The sequence below is a fragment of the Meles meles genome, chromosome 6 (assembly GCF_922984935.1).
Source record: "Meles meles chromosome 6, mMelMel3.1 paternal haplotype, whole genome shotgun sequence".
NCBI lineage: Eukaryota > Metazoa > Chordata > Mammalia > Carnivora > Mustelidae > Meles > Meles meles.
The window spans coordinates 112,191,304-112,208,851 of NC_060071.1; the positions used below are offsets into that span (position 1 = coordinate 112,191,304).

Sequence of the window (17,548 nt, forward strand, 5' to 3'; positions counted from 1 at the left end):
CCTACTCATCTCAAAGTGTGGAAAGGTAAGTGGCTCTGAGTATGTTAAATCCTTACTTTGCTCTTTATAAAATATGAAGGATCACTATCAATAGCCTATTAATTTTTTAAAGCCCAGTTTCTTAAAGGAGATTAAAGATTGAGTCACTGCTATATATTTTGAAAGTAGAACCCTAAACATTAGTAGTTTTACTGGAACTTCCTGAAAGTGCTAGAATGATCTAGATTTTCCATTCTGGCACAGGTCCTACAAACCTTATCCCTACAGTCTTGATTAATACCTCAGTCTGGAAATCTTAAGTTTTAAGAGAAACTCTGCAGCCTTTTTTTATACTCAAGCAGCATAATTTCTAAATCTCATCATCAGAAATGTATAAATAAGATCATTTTCATTTGAGAACTATAAAAAGTTCAAATTCTCAGCATTTTTAAAATTCATGATTTAATATTAAATAAATTAGGAACTATTTGGTTTTATCTTCTGCCCTTTTTTTGGGGAGGGGTAGGATAGTGAAGTCATTTTAGATGTTTTAGTTTGTACTCTCCCCTGGGAGACTGGAATTGGGCGTGCTGTTACAGCGCCATCTGCTGGTCAGCTCATCTGTAAACATACTGCAGCTTCTTTGAGCCTGAGCAGTACTGTACTGTCCAGAAATTCTAGAAAGCACTACTTTAGAGTGGGAAAGATGCAGGAAATTTGGAAGGAGATTTTTTCACAAGTAAAAATTTATTTTCACAGATAAAATTTACTGGCAACATGTCACTTTAAAAAGGTTTTGAGGGGTGCCTGGGTGGCTCAGTGGGTTAAGCAGTTAAGCGACTGCCTTGGGCTCAGGTCATGATCCCAGGGTCCTGGAATGGAGACCTGTGGGTTCCTTACTCAGTTCTCAGAAGAAGTCCCTGCTTCTCCCTCTGCCTCTGCCTGCTGCTCCTCCTGCTTGTGCCCTCTCTTTCTCTCTCCGTGTCAAATAAATAAATAAAATCTTTCAAAAATTTTTTTAAAATTTTTTAAAGTAATATATTTCTTAGTAATAATTTTTTAAAATTATTTATGTGAATGTAGTCGACACACAATGTTACATTAGTTTCAGGTGTACAACTTAGTGATTTGACATGTTTATACATTATGCTCTGTTCACCTCAAGCCTAGCTGCTATCTGTCTTGTTACATTGCTATTACAGTATCTTCCACTGTATTCATTATGCTGTACCGTTTATTCCTCTGACTTATTGAAGTTTATTAGAGGATTTCAGAATAGTAAATATTCTCCTTTTGTGTTCAAATTTAAGATCTTGATAAATGATAAAAAACAAAGATAAACATTTTCCTAGGGTTATGGGGAAAATTTTCCTCCATATATTTTGATTTCCATTTATGTACAAATTAAGAAAATGACATTTTGGGGGGTTTTAGAAAAAGAGGTTGTCTTGTGTACTATTTTGAGCGGGGATAGACTCTCACTGGTATTTGGACATTAACCAGGTTAATAAGACAAGTTGAGTAGAATAAACCTGTTGCTATACATGACTAAAAACATGTTTGAAGTAAAACTGAGTCTCTCAGATGGAAAGGCAAACTTATTATTTCCTCCCATAGTACATCTGTTTAGGGCTGACTGACTAATCCTTTAAGAAGTTGCTGAACTTCTTCCAAGTGCTGAAAACCTCATTCTGTTTTAAAAATAGCTGTATGTAATCTTATCTTCATACGTGTATTTTAAGAGTTTAACAAAAAGGATAATTATTTTTGCAAACTAATGATTTCTTAGGCCCAGACTCCAAATGAGGCTTTTAATTTTTTTAAAGGAGTTCTGGGAAAAATAGTCCATGAGAGTTCAGGGTTTTGGGGAATAGTTTTATTTGTTTCATTTCAATTTGATGTTACTATCTCAAATGTGTAAGAATAGGAAGCTTTTCCCTCTGAATTACAATAATAGTTGCAGATACATTAGAATCATAGTGGTAGATGAGCAGTAGAGGCCCTCAGGAAACTCCTTAGCTTATCTGAGGACTTTTGGATTAATAACTTCATCAAACCAGCTACAAAGCTGAAATAAATTACATTGAAAATATATCAAAGTAAAATGAATGTAGTATTTTTAAGACTTCTCATTCAGTTCTTTTATCTTACCCATTGACTTCAGCATTTGTAAGCAATTGTCATTTAAATGCCGATGAAAAAGACAAAAAGTAATTCTAGAGAGTGGTCCTTTTGACAGACCTCCTTTATTGTTCTTTGCAGTAGTGATTTCTTCTTCTCTTTGCTCCTGCATTTTTTTCCCCTGATAGTTAATAGGGCACATTTCTCAAGCCAGACTGGCTGTTTCTACAGCCAAAGGTTGTAGAAGCCAAAGGTGACTTCTTTGTGCCTCCATTTCTATATCTGTGGAATAAATATCTACCTCACAGTTTTGTGGTAAAGGTTAATTGAGAAAATAGCTTGCAAATCACTTAGAATACGGTGAAGCATGGAATAGGCATTCAGAACCCCCAGATGTTCACTGTTCTCATGATTCTTCTCTCACAGAGCGCTTTCCCCTTTTCTGTTGTTTCTGACATCTCTCCCTTCAACCTCCGTGTTCCCAGTTCATGTGTTTCTCTTCTATGATTAGATCAACCAATATTAATATCTTACTACTTGCTATTGCCTAATCAGATTTTGCCCTGTTTTAGTCATTTCTTCATATAACAGTTGCTTTTCCACATGGTTTTCAAAGAATGCTTTCAATTTCTGTGTTGTGATTAGATTGACAGATTTGTTTTTATTTCCTTCCCAGGGTAGTTTCCATTAAATGAGTTCTACTAGTTATGTTTAAGATGAAGGAGAAAAGAATACTTACTTAGTTAATGTGGTAAAACTAAATAATTTGTAATGGCTTGAATACCTGTCATCAAGGTATGTCTTCTAGCACCAAGTCTTCTGGCTTGCTAGAGGGGGGGCCAGAATCACTTAACCATAATGAAGGCTAAAATGGATGACCCTGTTACAGCTGTTAATTTAGAGTACAACATGGTGTGTCTTGTATTTGGAGTCTATGCTATGTATTGATGTCAGCAAAAATCATTTACAAATTCTTGCTTATGACCTGTCTCTAAGATAAGTCTTTAAACACTTCCTTATGCCATTAATAGAAGACATGAGACAAAAGCTGTGGCAGGCAGCTGTTTGATCTAGTGAACCTTTTGGTTAAAAACAATGCATATATGAGCCTTACTATTGATATTTTATCTTTAAAACTTTTCTTATTTTATTTTATTGAGCTAATTGTCCTTTTTATGTGAATCTAAGATGTATTTCCTAAGTTACTGCATGTTTGGCAATCTCTTTTATTTCTTCTCTGTATTATATATAGTATGTTAAGGTGCTAGGTCCTCGAATGGAAGTTTACTTGTGGTTAAGAAAAAATGATTAAGGCAGTGAAAAGGATAGTGTTTTTGTTTTACCTGCTTAATTAGTGGGGCTTTTCCTCATCGGGAGTTGTGTGGTTTTGTAGCTCTTAAAACAAAAACCAGCATTCACTAAGAAAGAAGCAATATTTTGCATGTTTTATTATATCTTGTATGCTGAGATCTCTTTTTGAGAGAGAAACATATGTTTGGCGAGTTCATGTTTCTTGAAATATACATGATTCTTCAGACTGGAATCTAATGAAATAGGACTCCCATTTGAAAACCAAAGAGTTAAGGCTACAACAGAGGATAAAAGTGATCAGATGATTAGCCAGGGGCTAATAGAAATTCTGGGAAGAATGACAGATTGTATATTAGAAAGAAATATGATATCATATTCATTGAAGCTTTTACAACTAAAGATCTAAAAGAAATAATAGAAAATTACTGAAAGAGATGAATGTCTGAAACTTTAGAAATGCATGTGGTGTTGGATTAATCCAAGCAAGAAAGACTGATGGGCAGATAATAAATTACATTGTATAGGAAGTCTGCATTCCTCGTGTTCAAGGTATTTTTTCCTCTTTTTTTCCTTGCAAGATTCATTTACACAGCTCTAGGCCAGTTTCAGAAAATTCAGCTCATGATTTTCATTATACCATATGTGTGTGATTCTTTGGAATAGATAAAGTATTATAAACACAGACCTCCAAATCCTTGAGTGGTGGAGGTTAATCTAAACCTTCCTTCTGTTCTGTGCCAAATTGATAGCATTTTTCCTTTTGACAGTATGAACAATACAGAAAACCTTTTCATATACAATCAATTGTAATGTCCCCAAACAAAAAGAGTTTGAAGAAAAGTACTGTACTTCTTGGGGAAAAAGCTATACTTCAACAACTGCATTTTGGGGGGAGAATAGTCATAAACTGGAAAATGTATTTATATGTATTTTCATTGCAGAGAAGTGAGTATTAACTGTTCTAAATTTTATTTTGCCATGGGTATGTCATTTTACTTAAAAAATTTGTGTATCTGCTTATTGTATATCTTCATATAAATTTATATAGCAACTAGTATATTTCCCTTTTTTTCTTAAGTAGTCACACAGCACTATAATAATTGTGGAGAAATTTAGCTATGTTTACATATGTTGCTTGAAAAAAACACACTCTTCTTCTTAAACATTCGAACCTTTTAATCAGTTTTTACCATTTGGACTTGGCATTCATTTGTTTTCTTAGTTTTTGTAGGTCCAAGGAGAAAGTGAAATGTTTCCTGAAATATAAATAAGTAATAAAATTAATGTGCGTACAGAGTACACTCTTTATTCTTCTTGGATATATTCTTGTTGGTCCTTTTTTAAAATATCCTTAATCTCTGGGGCAAAGAGAGATTATTACTCTGTTAAACTGAGTTCTGATTCCAGTCGTCTGGGTTTCTATATACTTAAACATATAAGCTTAAACTCAAGTATTTACCTATAAGTGAGTTCTATATTTTGTGACCATATTTTAAAATTTCCTAATATGTGATGGAAGGTTCATAAGATTTGTTTTTTTTTAATAGCTACATCAGAAATAGAATCATTATTAAAATGCTATAATAAAAACTAGGGTTTTTTTTAAAGTGATTTTTATTTTATTTTTTAAATATTTATTTATTTATTTGACAGAGAGAGAGAGATCACAAGTAGGCAGAGAGGCCGGCAGGAAGCAGGCTCCCTGCTGAGCAGAGAGCCCAACGTGGGGCTCGATCCCAGGACCCTGAGATCATGACCTGAGCTGAAGGCAGAGGCTTTAACCCACTGAGCCACCCAGGTGCCCCTAAAAGCTAGTTCTTTCTTGGATCCTGTCAGATAAAATATAGGAAGCAGTGTTGGCTTCAGGTTGTGATTGCATAATAAAGATGATCCCAACTGTTAATAAAATGGAATAGAAGTTTTAAGTTTTGTCCCTTTAATATGTGTAATGATTTCCATTGAATCTTTTCTAATCAGTTTTAGGGACAGTTTAAAATGTAATTCATTATACATTTCATTTTTGTTTTATAATAACATGCATAATGTTATGTGTGTTGGGGGCTAGCAGTGAAAAGAAGAGGGAGTGGGAGAGGGAGACTTCTGGGGGGCTGTCTCTCTGTAGTAAGAAGAAACAAGTAATCAAAATTATTAGCTGTACTTATTAATAACTCCTGTTTCTTTATCAGTTATTGCTAAACTAACTTCTAATGCCTTAAACAGGGTTGAAAACATACACAAATTTATGCAAAACTTCAAAGAAAATTTTATTTATAAATATCCTGTAATTAAGACCATTTCTCTTACCTAAACTGTTTGTATTGGGTTTGAAATGTAAACAAAGGATATTTAATGAACTACCAGTTATTCTCTGCAAAGTTACTTATCTCCGATCCTGGTGTGTCTGTACCTTTGGGATAGTGCAGTATGAGTTAATCTTCCACATGTTGTCAAAGTCCTAATGGACATCTGTGTTTCTGTATAGATTATTCTTAAATGACTAAAAATTATAGAATTCTAATAGGAACTATTTTTATCCTTTTTGCAGCTATGTCATCTTATCTTTTAATTATTAAAACAGAGCTTCCTGCTGCTATTTCAGAATTTTTGTCTGGAGACCATACTGGGTAAGAAAAAATATTTCATGTTGTGTCCACTCATTTGTTAATTCAATAAGTATTTATTAATGATATGGTAAAATGGGCAGGACAGGGAGGGTCTCTCTCTTAGAGAAGAGGAAAGGAGAAATTTATGGGAATATGAAAGTCTGAGGTAGGAATGGGGGATGGTGAGAAGTATGGAGTGTAAAGGTCTTAAACAAAGGAGGGGAGGGGATCATACTGCTGTCCCTTCTCCACAAACCACAGTGGTAAAGTTACAACCGCACTTGTGAGATTTCTATTCTAAAGCATGGTTTGAAAAAATAAATGATTTGCAGGGACTTAATGATTTCATTTCCTGGTTTTTAACAATACTATAAACAATACTAAACCACATTATACTTCCTTTCTCCTTTATTATTTATAAAATACTGGGTTCTAAAGACTATTGACTCAAAAAAAAAATAAAGGCTATTGACTCATCTCTTTCTATGGGAAAGCAAACTTATTTCCTTTCATAGGAAAAGAAATTTTGAGAAAAATACACTTGAAAAGACAGAATAAATTTTTTTAAGTGTCATCAAGCTATTTCACACACTTTCTAAACCACAACACAAAAACCCATCAGACTTTTGGACTTAAATATTTGGTTGTTTTGCTCTATTATTTTTACTTGTTCTAGACTGCAGGGCCAATTTTCAAAATTAACTTTTTTAGCTTTTACAACTCGACTTCCATGAAAAAGTTCTACTTAGACAACTGCAAATACATATTTATATAAAAGGCAAGTATGGTATACTTTAGATCTAACTAGGAACTGGAAATCTTTGATTTTTCATCACCAGAAGATACTGTGCCTTTCTGTAGTACTTTATTGTTTGTAGGGTTTCCACATTCATTTAAGTTTTATGCCCTTAGTTTGATGAACAATTGCTATAAGAAAGAGCTGTGTGAAGTTCGCTTTTTCATTTGCTGTAAAAATATTCAGGACAACTTCCATTACTCAAAAAATTCTATGTGACAAATTTATAATGTAGGGCTAAGAACTCAAGGCAATGAGAAGTAGAATCAGGAATGTTAGACGAGGAGTAAGGAGACGTGTTCTATCCATGTCAGTGACCTCAGGAAATTGATTTTACTTCTTCTGGCCATATAACTTAATTTTGAGCCTTAGGTTTCTTCACCTGTCTTAATGGACGTACCAATATTGCCTTCTTAAGAAAGTTGTTGAGATGATCAAATAAGATACTATATAAATATATATATATATTTATATAGTATCTTATTTGAGATATATTTGAGATATATTATATATATCTATTGAGATATATAATATCTTATCTTATATATATCTTATTTATATATATATAAATATATATAAATATATATAATATATAAATATAAATATAAATATATATTTATAAATATATAAAAATATATATATTTATATAATATCTTATTAAGATATTATCTTAATATCTCTTGTAAGCTTATAGCATAGTGTAAATGTGGAGGATTAAATTTCCGAATGTTGAATGTCAGATTACTTAATTAATTTAAAATAAAGAAATTTCAATAATAATAATAATTATATTAAAGGTCGATTTTCCCTGTTTGCTCTGCCAGGGAGGTCAGAGTCAAATTTGAATATATTGCATAAACTGTTAATCCTAATAGTTGTCACGTGTTTGCCTTTTCCTTGCTCCTGAATTTGGTGACTTCTTTTTACATTGTTTTAATTGCTATATGTCTTTGTGGAAAGAGGAGGGATAACATGCATATAAAATTTTAGAAATAATTAAGGTAGTATGAGAAAGAACTGCTATTAAAACTTAGGTCTTCTTTCTCTAAATGTGATACTTTTACTATAGCTTTCACTTTAAATCAATTACCCATCTATTTTGTTGGGTTTTTTTCCTCATTTGTTTAAAAAAATAAAAATTTACCCCCATCTTACTCATATTAGTAGAAAATTGATTAAAATGGTATTTTTGTAAGTCAGAAATGAATTTTTTTAAGGTATACTTCAAAATACTATGACCAGTTTGCATCATCTGTTTTGTTGAGAATTGTACATCTCTTTAACAGCCTCATCTTGTTTTATACCTGATGTACATTTGCTTGTTTTGTATTTCAGAGTTGTAAAAACTTCAATAAGAGACTGTATTAAGTGGTTAGAATGCAGATAAATCACCAATCTTCAAAGCTTAATGCTGTAAAATAATTAAGAAACAAATATTGTGGTAATTGACAACTATCTAGGGTAGTTTATTTCTAAATAAAGTTACATAGCATTATTTTTTCTGAGATCAATGTGATATTGTTATGCTTTTATTTTAGGGTTTGATTGACAATAAATTGCACTTAAGATCTTCCATGTGTGCTTATTTTCTGTGAGATTTGATGTACCTTTATATAAATATAAACCTTGATAAAGATGTTATCAAAAAGAAACTTTATGTTCATAATATTCTAATTTCAACAATTATTGGTTAGAAGTCAGAAGCTATAATACTTATCCCAAACTTGTATGAGGCATCTGTACTTTTCAGAGAATAATTTATATTTTAAAAATCTATGGCTGTTAAAAGTTGGAAGCTCTCTGTTAACATTTAATGATCTTGTCAGTGGAATATGATTGACACAATTAAGCTGTCTTGCATTTGAGTTACATAATTGATATGGGATGTGAGTAAGATCCTAATTCAGAACATATGATACTCTTGTTCCATTCCATTCGAGAATGAAATTAAAGCAACTTATAAATAAATCTGGTTTTCATTAAAATATGGAAAAAAGCATCTGCATGCCAAAGCATTTGCAATACAGCTAAAGATTTATACTCTATATTTCATACTTGGAACATTTTTATCATATAGGATTAAATCCATAGATCAAACAAGTTTTCTAGGAAGTATAAAACTTTTTACTCTAATTCTTTTGGCTTAAAGGAATGTGTATTTAGATTACAGTAGGAAAACAGGGGTTCTGTTAGATAATTCTTTTTCTCCTCTTAGGAAAAAATTTAAGGATAGTATATTCTTTTAAAATCTTGATTTATAGGGGCGCCTGGGTGGCTCAGTGGTGTAAGCCTCTGCCTTCGGCTCAGGTCATGATCTCAGGGTCCTGGGATCGAGCCCCGCATTGGGCTCTCTGCTCAGTGGGGAGCCTGTTTCTCCCTCTCTCTCTGCCTGCTTCTCTGCCTACTTGTGACCTCTCTCTCTGTCAAATAAATAAATAAAATATTAAAATCTTGATTTATAAAATATACTTATTTAATATGTACTTTTGGAGATTACTTTTTGCTGGTTTGTATTTCTTGGGCTGGGTTTAATTTTCCAAGTTTAATCATCTCTGTTCTTTGGAAAATATCCATTGTCAAACACAATTCAGTTGCCTGTGACATGCATATCAAATCTAAACTACCTTTAGTGTATGTTACTGAATTGCCCTATAGTTGAATGATAAAGAAAAGCACTGTGTTTACAATTGGCTTTATTAATCTACCTTAATAAGTATAAGAAATGATTAATAATAACCAGTAGCCAAGCCAGGGATAGAGAAATTATATTTTGCAATAAAGTTCTTTTTATATTAGGAATTTAAAATTCAATCCTGTGACCAGGAGAGTGTAAAGGAAAGCACCATCTTGAGAAAAATGAGGTAGTAACTGAAAAATACCGTAAACTCAAGAGTGACTATTCAAGAGTAGAGATTAGGAACGCCTGGGTGGCTTAGTCTGTTATGCGTCTGACTCTTGGTTTCAGCTCAGCTCTGATCTCAGGCTTGTGAAATGGAGCCTCGTGCCAGTCTGTATCCCTCTCCTCCTATGGTGCATTGCTCACGTGCATGCGCACTCACTCTCTCTCTCTCTCTCAAATAAATCATTAAAAAAAAAGGGGTGGGTGGGTAGAGATAATTTCCATTTCTCCTGTCACCAAGATCATTCTCATCTTTTTGCTGCTTTTACAGACATATAAGATGAAGTTGTTGACTCAAAGGATCTCTGAGGTCTCTTCTTGCGCTAACATACCATAACGGTGACGCTGAGAGACTGCTGAGAGGAGGTGACGTTTTCAGTCCCACAGTTCAGTGCTCTGGGCAGTCTCGTGGGTTCTGGGCATGAGTGAATTGTGGTCTGACATAGTCTAGTGATAATAGTATAAGTTGTAAAGTTCAGGATTTCAAAATGTTTATTCTTATGCAAGAGAAGAGTTTTGGGTCCTAAGGATGAATGTGCCCATTGCACAACTCCACCTTCGTGATGGTAGGGACAGCAGAGCTAACACATGGAATCTGCTCTGCTGCTCCATCGGGTCTTTTTCCTCCTGACACTGCAGTTGTCTGGCTCTGATACTGGATTCCTGAAGAAAGGAGATTTTAAGGGTAGAGCCCTGGGATTTTTGCCAGCTTCAGAAATTTAGTTGCAAAGAGTTTCTCAACGAGGGACGTTTTGAGGCTCCCATTTTCCCCCTCCATACAGGGATTGAGAGGCTCGTGTAAATGCAGGGAGCACAGCTTCGGGTCTGTGAGTACTAGCGATACTTGTGCACAGGTTTTAGGATCTGACACAGGCATTTCCTAAAGACACGGATTAGAGTGAAAAAGAGAAAGTTGTGATCGTGGTGCTATTTTTGCTGCTGCTCCCTCTTTTGTTCTGTTTAAAAGGAAGTTGTTGGCACCCACCAATACCCACTAAAGATACGTTACAAAGGATTTCCTCTGAAACCAGGAATAGAAGAGACACAGTGAATCATGAAGTCCATGTTAGAAGCCAGGGGCTGAAACCCGTGTGGGGGAATACCTTTTCTTTCATTCTTTTTAAATTGAAATATAATTAACATGTAATATTGTATAAATTTAAGGTGTACAACATTTTGATACACTTTTGTATTACAGTAGTGTTAGCTAACCCCACCATCACTGTTACATTTAAGATCTACTCTCTTAGCAACTTTCAGGTATATTATTATTGTTAACTACAATCACAGTCCCCAGAATTTACTCATATTTGTACCATTTGACCAACATTGCAGTTCCCTTGCCTCCTCTTCCCCCAGTCCTGCTGGTAACCACCATTCTACTCTGTTTCCACGAGGTTGGATTTTTCTGATTCTACATGTAAGTGCTAAACAGTAATGTTTTTCTGCCTGACTTCTGTCACTTAGCATAACACCCACATAATACAACCATGCTGTCACAAATGGCAAGATCTCCTTCTTTCTCATGGCTGAATAATATTCCATTATTTCACACATATTATATATATATGGTATTTAAAAATAAATGCATATATACACACCTCCACATCTTTATTCATTCATCCAGTGACAAACACTTAGGTTGTTTCCATATCTTAACCTACTGTGAATAATGCTGCAATAAATATGGAAGTGCAGATATCTTTTCAATATCCTGTTTTCATTTCCTTTGGATATATCACTCAGAAGTGGCATTGCAGGATCACTTAATTTTTTAAAAAGATGTATTTATTTATTTATTTTTTTATTTATTTAAGAGACAGTGCAAGCACATGCATGTACACAAGGGGGGAGGTCGGGAGAGGGAGAGAAATCAACAAGCAGATTCCTGGTTGAGCACTCCTGCTTGCAAGGCTCTATCCAAAGACCCTGAGATCATGACCTGAGCTGAAATCAAGAGCCAGGCGCTCAACCGACTGAGCCACCCAGATGCCCCTATTTTTAATTTTTTTTAGGAACCTCCATACTATTTTCCATAGTGGCTGAACCAGTTCACCTTCTCACTGACAGTGCACAAGGATTGCTTTATCTCCACTTCCTCACCAACACTTGTTATTGCTTGTCTTTTTGATACCCATGCTAACAAGTGTGAGGTGGTCTCTCAGTGTGGTTTTAATTTGTATTTTGTGATGATTAGTGATGTTGAGCATCTTTTCATGTACTCATTGGTCATTTGTATGTCTTCTTTGGAAAAATGGCCGTTGTTTTCCTCTGTGCATTTTTCAATTGGATTAACCACCTATCAGTTACATGGTTTGCAAATATTTTCTTTCATTCCATAGATTGCCTCTTCACTTTGTTTATTGTTTGTTTTGCTGTGCAAAAGCTTTTTGCATGTTTGGTGTAACCCCACTTATTTTTACTTTTGTTGCTTGTGATTTTGGTATCATATCCAAAAAATTATAGCCAAGGCTGATGTCAAGGAGCTTTCCCCCTATATTTTCGTGTTTTATGATTTCAGGTGCTACATTTAAGTCTTTAATCCGTTTAATCCATTCCAAGTTAATTTTTGTTAGTGGTATAAGAGAGGAGACAATTTCATTTTTTTGCATATGTTTATCTGGTTTTTCTAACACTGTTCATTGAAGACACTTTTTCCCCCATTGTGGGCTCTTGGCTCCCTTGTCAGTATTAGTTTGGCTGTATATGGGCACAGAGTTATTTCTAAGCTCTTTATTCATTCCATTGGCCTGTGTGTCTATTTTTATGCCAGTACTATACTGCTTTGATAACTATAGCAGCTTTGTAGTACAGTTTGAGATCAGGAAGTATGATGCTTTGTATTCCCTCTCAGGATTGCTTTGGCTCTGTGGGATCTTTTGTGGTTCCATACAAATTTTAGGATTGTTCTATTTCTGTAAAAAATGTCATTCAAATCTTAATAGGGATTGCATTAAATCTATAGATGGCTTTGGGTAGCATGGACATTTTAACAAATGAATTTTTCCTATCCATGAACATAGACAGGTTATCTTTCTGTTTGTTTCTTCTTCAAATTCTGTCATTGGAGTCCTATCTTGTAGTTTTCAGTGTACTCATCTTCCACTTGCTTGGTTAAATTTATTCCTACATATTTTAATTTTTTTGATGCTATTGTAAATGGGATTGTTTTATTTCTTTTTCAGATATTTTGTTGTTAATGTATAGAAATGTAACTGATTTCCGTATGTTGATTTTGTTAACTGCAATTTTACTGAATGTGTCCATTAGTTCTAACAGCCATTTTGGTTGAGTCTTTAGGATAGTCTCCCTATAAGATCATATGATCTGCAAATACAGAGTTACTATTTCCTTTCCAATTTGGATGTCTTTTATTTTGTTTTTGTTTTTGTTTTTTAATCTTGCCTGATTTATTCTAGCTAATATTCCCAGTACTATGTTTAATAAGAGTGGTGAGAGTGGGCACCCTGTTGTTCCTGACCTTAGAGAAAAAGCTTTCAACCTTTCACTCTTGAATATGATGTTAGCTGTAGGTTTGTTGTATATGGCCCTTATTATATTGAGGTATATTCCTTCTCTACCCAATTTGTTGAAGGCTTTTATTATAAAAGGTTTATTGTATTTCGTCAAATGCTTTTTCTGTATCTGTTGAGATGATCGTATGATTTTTATCTTTCATCCTGTTAATATGCTGTATCATATTTATTGATTTGCATATGTTCAGCCACCCTTGCATTCCAGGGATAAATTCAACTTAATCATCATGCATGATGTTTTTAATGTGCCGTTATTTTCATTTTGCTAATATTTTGTTGAGAATTTTTGCATCTGTATTCATCAGGGATATTGATGTGTAGTTCTCTTTTTTTGTAGTGTCCTTATCTGGCTTTCGTATTAGAGTATGCTGCCCTTGTCAAATGAGTTTGGGAGTATTTCCCTCTCTTCAGTTTTTTAGAAGAGTTTGAGGATTGGCATGAATTCTTCTTTACATATTTGGTAGAATTCACCAGTAAAACTATCTGGTCCTGGGGTTTTCTTTGTTGGGAAGTTTTTGACACTGATTCATTTTCTTTACTCATTATTGCTCTGTTCATATTTTTTATTCCTCATGATTTTGATATATTATCTGTTTCCAGGAATGTATCCATTTTCTTAATTTAACATGTCAGTGGGTGACTTTAGCTACCTGGTAGAAAAAGAGGATGCATTTTGCCAGCTGAGAATTCTGAGACTATCTGCCAAATGATTTGACCCTGATTTCATTTATTTATTTGATAGAGAGATAACAGGTAGGCAGAGAGGCAGGCAGAGAGAGAGATGGGGAAGCAGGCTTCCTACTGAGCAGAGAGCCTGATGTGGGGCTCGATCCCAGGACCCTGAGATCATGACCTGAGCCTAAAACCAAAGGCTTTAACCCACTGAGCCACCCAGGCACCCTGCCAAATGATTTTGGGAAAAAAAAAAAATCCCTATTGTCTTTGATGTTCCAGCTGCCATATTGACATTAACTATACTTGGTTACTACTCTCTGCATGTGTGTATATGTGTATGTTTCAGTGAAAAGATGATTATAGAAAATTCAGAAAAGAAAGCAAATAAAAATCAGACATAATAACATCTCTTACCTAATCACTGTTTTATCCTTTTAGTTTTTCTCAAAAAGCTTTTTTAAACATAGTTAATAATCATATATTTTATATTTTCATTGTTAGTATTTTCCATTTTACTAAATTGTCTTTTTTTCTAGCTGCATAGCATTCCACTGAATATGCTTTTATTGGCCTAATATTTTCTGTTGTTAAATATATAGGACTTCCCTCAAGCTTCTTAATGTTATAGTAATGTTGTATTCATAGCTTCATGCACATAGGATTCTTTATATTATAGATTATTTTCTTAGATTACCATGTTTTTATTGCATTTGCTCCATAATGTCATTGTTTTCCCAGAAGTAGTACTAATTGACGGGATCACTAGAATGCCTGAAGGACCAGTTGTGCCACATCCTTGAATATTATTTTTTGAATAATTTTACTAGTTTAATTTCAACAGCTTCATATTTATTTCTTTAATTAGCACCAGAGATTGGATTTTCCTTCATGTGTATTTACTAGTTCTACTTCTTTCATGAATTGTTTGTCCTTTACATACTAAAGTGAAGTCTTTACTATTAAATTCGTGGGGAATTAACTCTAACTTTTTAAAAATTTCCACACATGTATTTTATATTGGAACATTGAAACCATCTATGTGCAAACAAGGAAAAAAATTAAAATTGCTCATATTGCTACCACACAGAAATATCTCCTTCTGGTATTTTAAGAATATCCTTCTGACTTTTTTGTTAATGTTCATTCAGGTTTTTTTTTTAGTAATCAAATACATCATCATACTTTTAAGCTACCTTTTTTAAAATTTAATATTCTAATGTCTTTATATGAAAAATGTAATATATTTTTTCCTGGTAACTCATGCTCTTTCTAGAAAACTTGAAAAATGTAGAAACTGGGAAGAAGAAAAATTACCCATCATTCTGCCACCAAAAGATGATGGCTATCAAGATGTTGCAGTTCTTTTCCATTTTTAATCTATGCTTTTCCTCAAAATTGCTAATCATGCTATGTACATTTAGGATGTTTTCATATCAATATATTGTTATATTATTCATTATATTATTATATGTGTAGAATTTTCTTTTTTATGATCATCCTGTAGTCCCATAATTTGTTTTAAAATTGTCGTGATCTTAGATATTTATTTCCAATTTTCAGTATTTTAAATGTTTTCAGTAACCATCTTTTTACAAATATTTTTGTTCTTATTGTTGATTGTTTATTTATTTATTTACTTTTTCAGTGGGCTCCACACCTGGCATGGAGCCCAGTGCAGGGCTTTAACTCATGACCCTGAGATCAAGACCTGGGCTAAAATTCTGAAATCAAGAGTCAGACACTTAACCGGCTGAGCCTCCCAGGCACCCCAACTGATGATCTATTCATTTATTTTTTGAGAGAGAGAGAGGGTACATATGAGCAGGGAGGAGTGGGGGCAGGCAGAGGGAGATGGGGGAGAATCTAAGCAGGCTCCATACCCAGCACAGAGCCGTCTGGAGGCTCCATTTCATTTCATGACCCTGAGATCATGACCTGAGCCAAAATCAAGAGTCAGACACTTAACTGACTAAGCCACCCAGGCATCCCTGATTGTTTATTTTTAATAATCTTTTCTAAGTATTACATATTTGAAGTTTTTCAATATCTTTTGCCAAATTGCTTTCCAGAAAGGTAATATACACAGTTTTTACCTTCACCAGTTTTCAAGATTTATTTATTTATTTTAGTGAAAGAGAGTGTGTGCACTTTAGCATGGGGGAGGGGCAGAGGAAGAGGGAGAGAATCCTCAAGCAGATTCCCGCTGAGTACAGAAGCTGACCCTGGGGCTCAATCCCAGGACTCTGAGATAGGAGCCAAAAACAACAGCCAGACTCACCGACTGAACCATCCAGGCACCCCTACCTTCACCTGTTTGTGTACATCTTGTCACTCCTCACCAACATTGACTATTATCTTACTTTTAAATACTTGCTAATTTGGTAGTTGAAAAATGACATCTCATTGTTTTGATACCTTTTTAAATATAAATTCATTAATAAGAATAATAGGATTTCACAAGAACATATTTCAATGAAAGGAAGTAGGCTTTTCCTGTGGGTGGTTGTAATGGTTATAACTGTGTGTGTGTGTGTGTGTGTGTGTGTAACACAAGCACTGGATTCCTGTGCCTAAGATAGGACTATTTTTTTTCTACTAGGTCTTGGTATCTTGATGGACAAACACTACTAATAATCATTTGTGTTGGCATTGTGTTCCCTCTTGCGCTTCTTCCTAAAATAGGTAAGTCTTTAGAGAAGAAGACAGTTTTTGTTTGGAAAGAAGGAAGAAAGAAGATAACGTTAAGGGGCTTTTAAATTTCACAGTACCACATTTTTAGCAGAAGGGTGGTAACGGTGAATAATTCTGAACTTGGGCTTATTTTAGGTTGTTCAGCCTTCAGCCTTGCCTAGTTAGCCTATTACTTGGTTTGTAGTAGTATTTTGTCTGCCCCACTAAAATAAAATCTTTACAGTGGAACATTAAAGAGCAGCCTTTCCTTACAGTGTACCATTAGTGGTAAGCCAGTTCCAATTCTGCTGTACAGAGCTGCATAAATGATCTGTGACAGATAGTTGGAATGTTGTTATTCTCAACCCTAAGCCCCAGATACCAAGCACTGTAATAGAAAACATGCCCAAGATGTATAGCTTTAGCTGTATGTTAGGATCACTTTCCTTATAAATTGCTTTTTATTTTACTGTTATTTTACAGGCTTTCTTGGCTACACAAGTAGTTTATCATTTTTCTTTATGGTGTTCTTTGCTCTTGTGGTAAGTTTAAAATACAGCATATTGCTTATCTCCTCACTGAAATTGAACTTACTGTGTTAATGTCTTCTTTTTATCTTTTAACTCTGTTTTCTGTCAAAGTTTTATTTCAGTGTGTTACTAAAAGCACTTTTATTCCACAAAATTATTGTACCTATTTTGAAGAAGCTTAGCTAGAGCATCCTTTCAAATCCAGTATCTCTTTTGATTAACTAGAAAGGAAAGCACACTGACTCTGTTAAAACCTTAGATGAAGTTTAATTCTTTGCGTAGATGTGTGTATCCATTTATTTCTGTATAATACTGGGTGTGTATGTGATTAAACACTTCTTTGTTGTTGAAAATGAGTCAAAGAAAAATGGTACCCAAAGGAGCAACACAACACCCCAGTAGTTAAACCATATTATAGAGCCGGATTT

The 17,548-nt window shown here is 34.1% G+C and overlaps 1 protein-coding gene across 1 annotated transcript in view; it reads left to right on the plus strand.

The window, feature by feature from the left end:
* SLC38A6 (solute carrier family 38 member 6) overlaps positions 1-17,548 on the plus strand; it is a 66,701-nt gene that overhangs the window by 31,577 nt on the left and 17,576 nt on the right. The window contains exons 6-8 of the mRNA XM_046009019.1: positions 5,957-6,035; positions 16,520-16,602; positions 17,074-17,132. Coding sequence (XP_045864975.1) covers positions 5,957-6,035; positions 16,520-16,602; positions 17,074-17,132 — 221 coding nt within the window. The remainder of the gene's footprint in view (positions 1-5,956; positions 6,036-16,519; positions 16,603-17,073; positions 17,133-17,548) is intronic.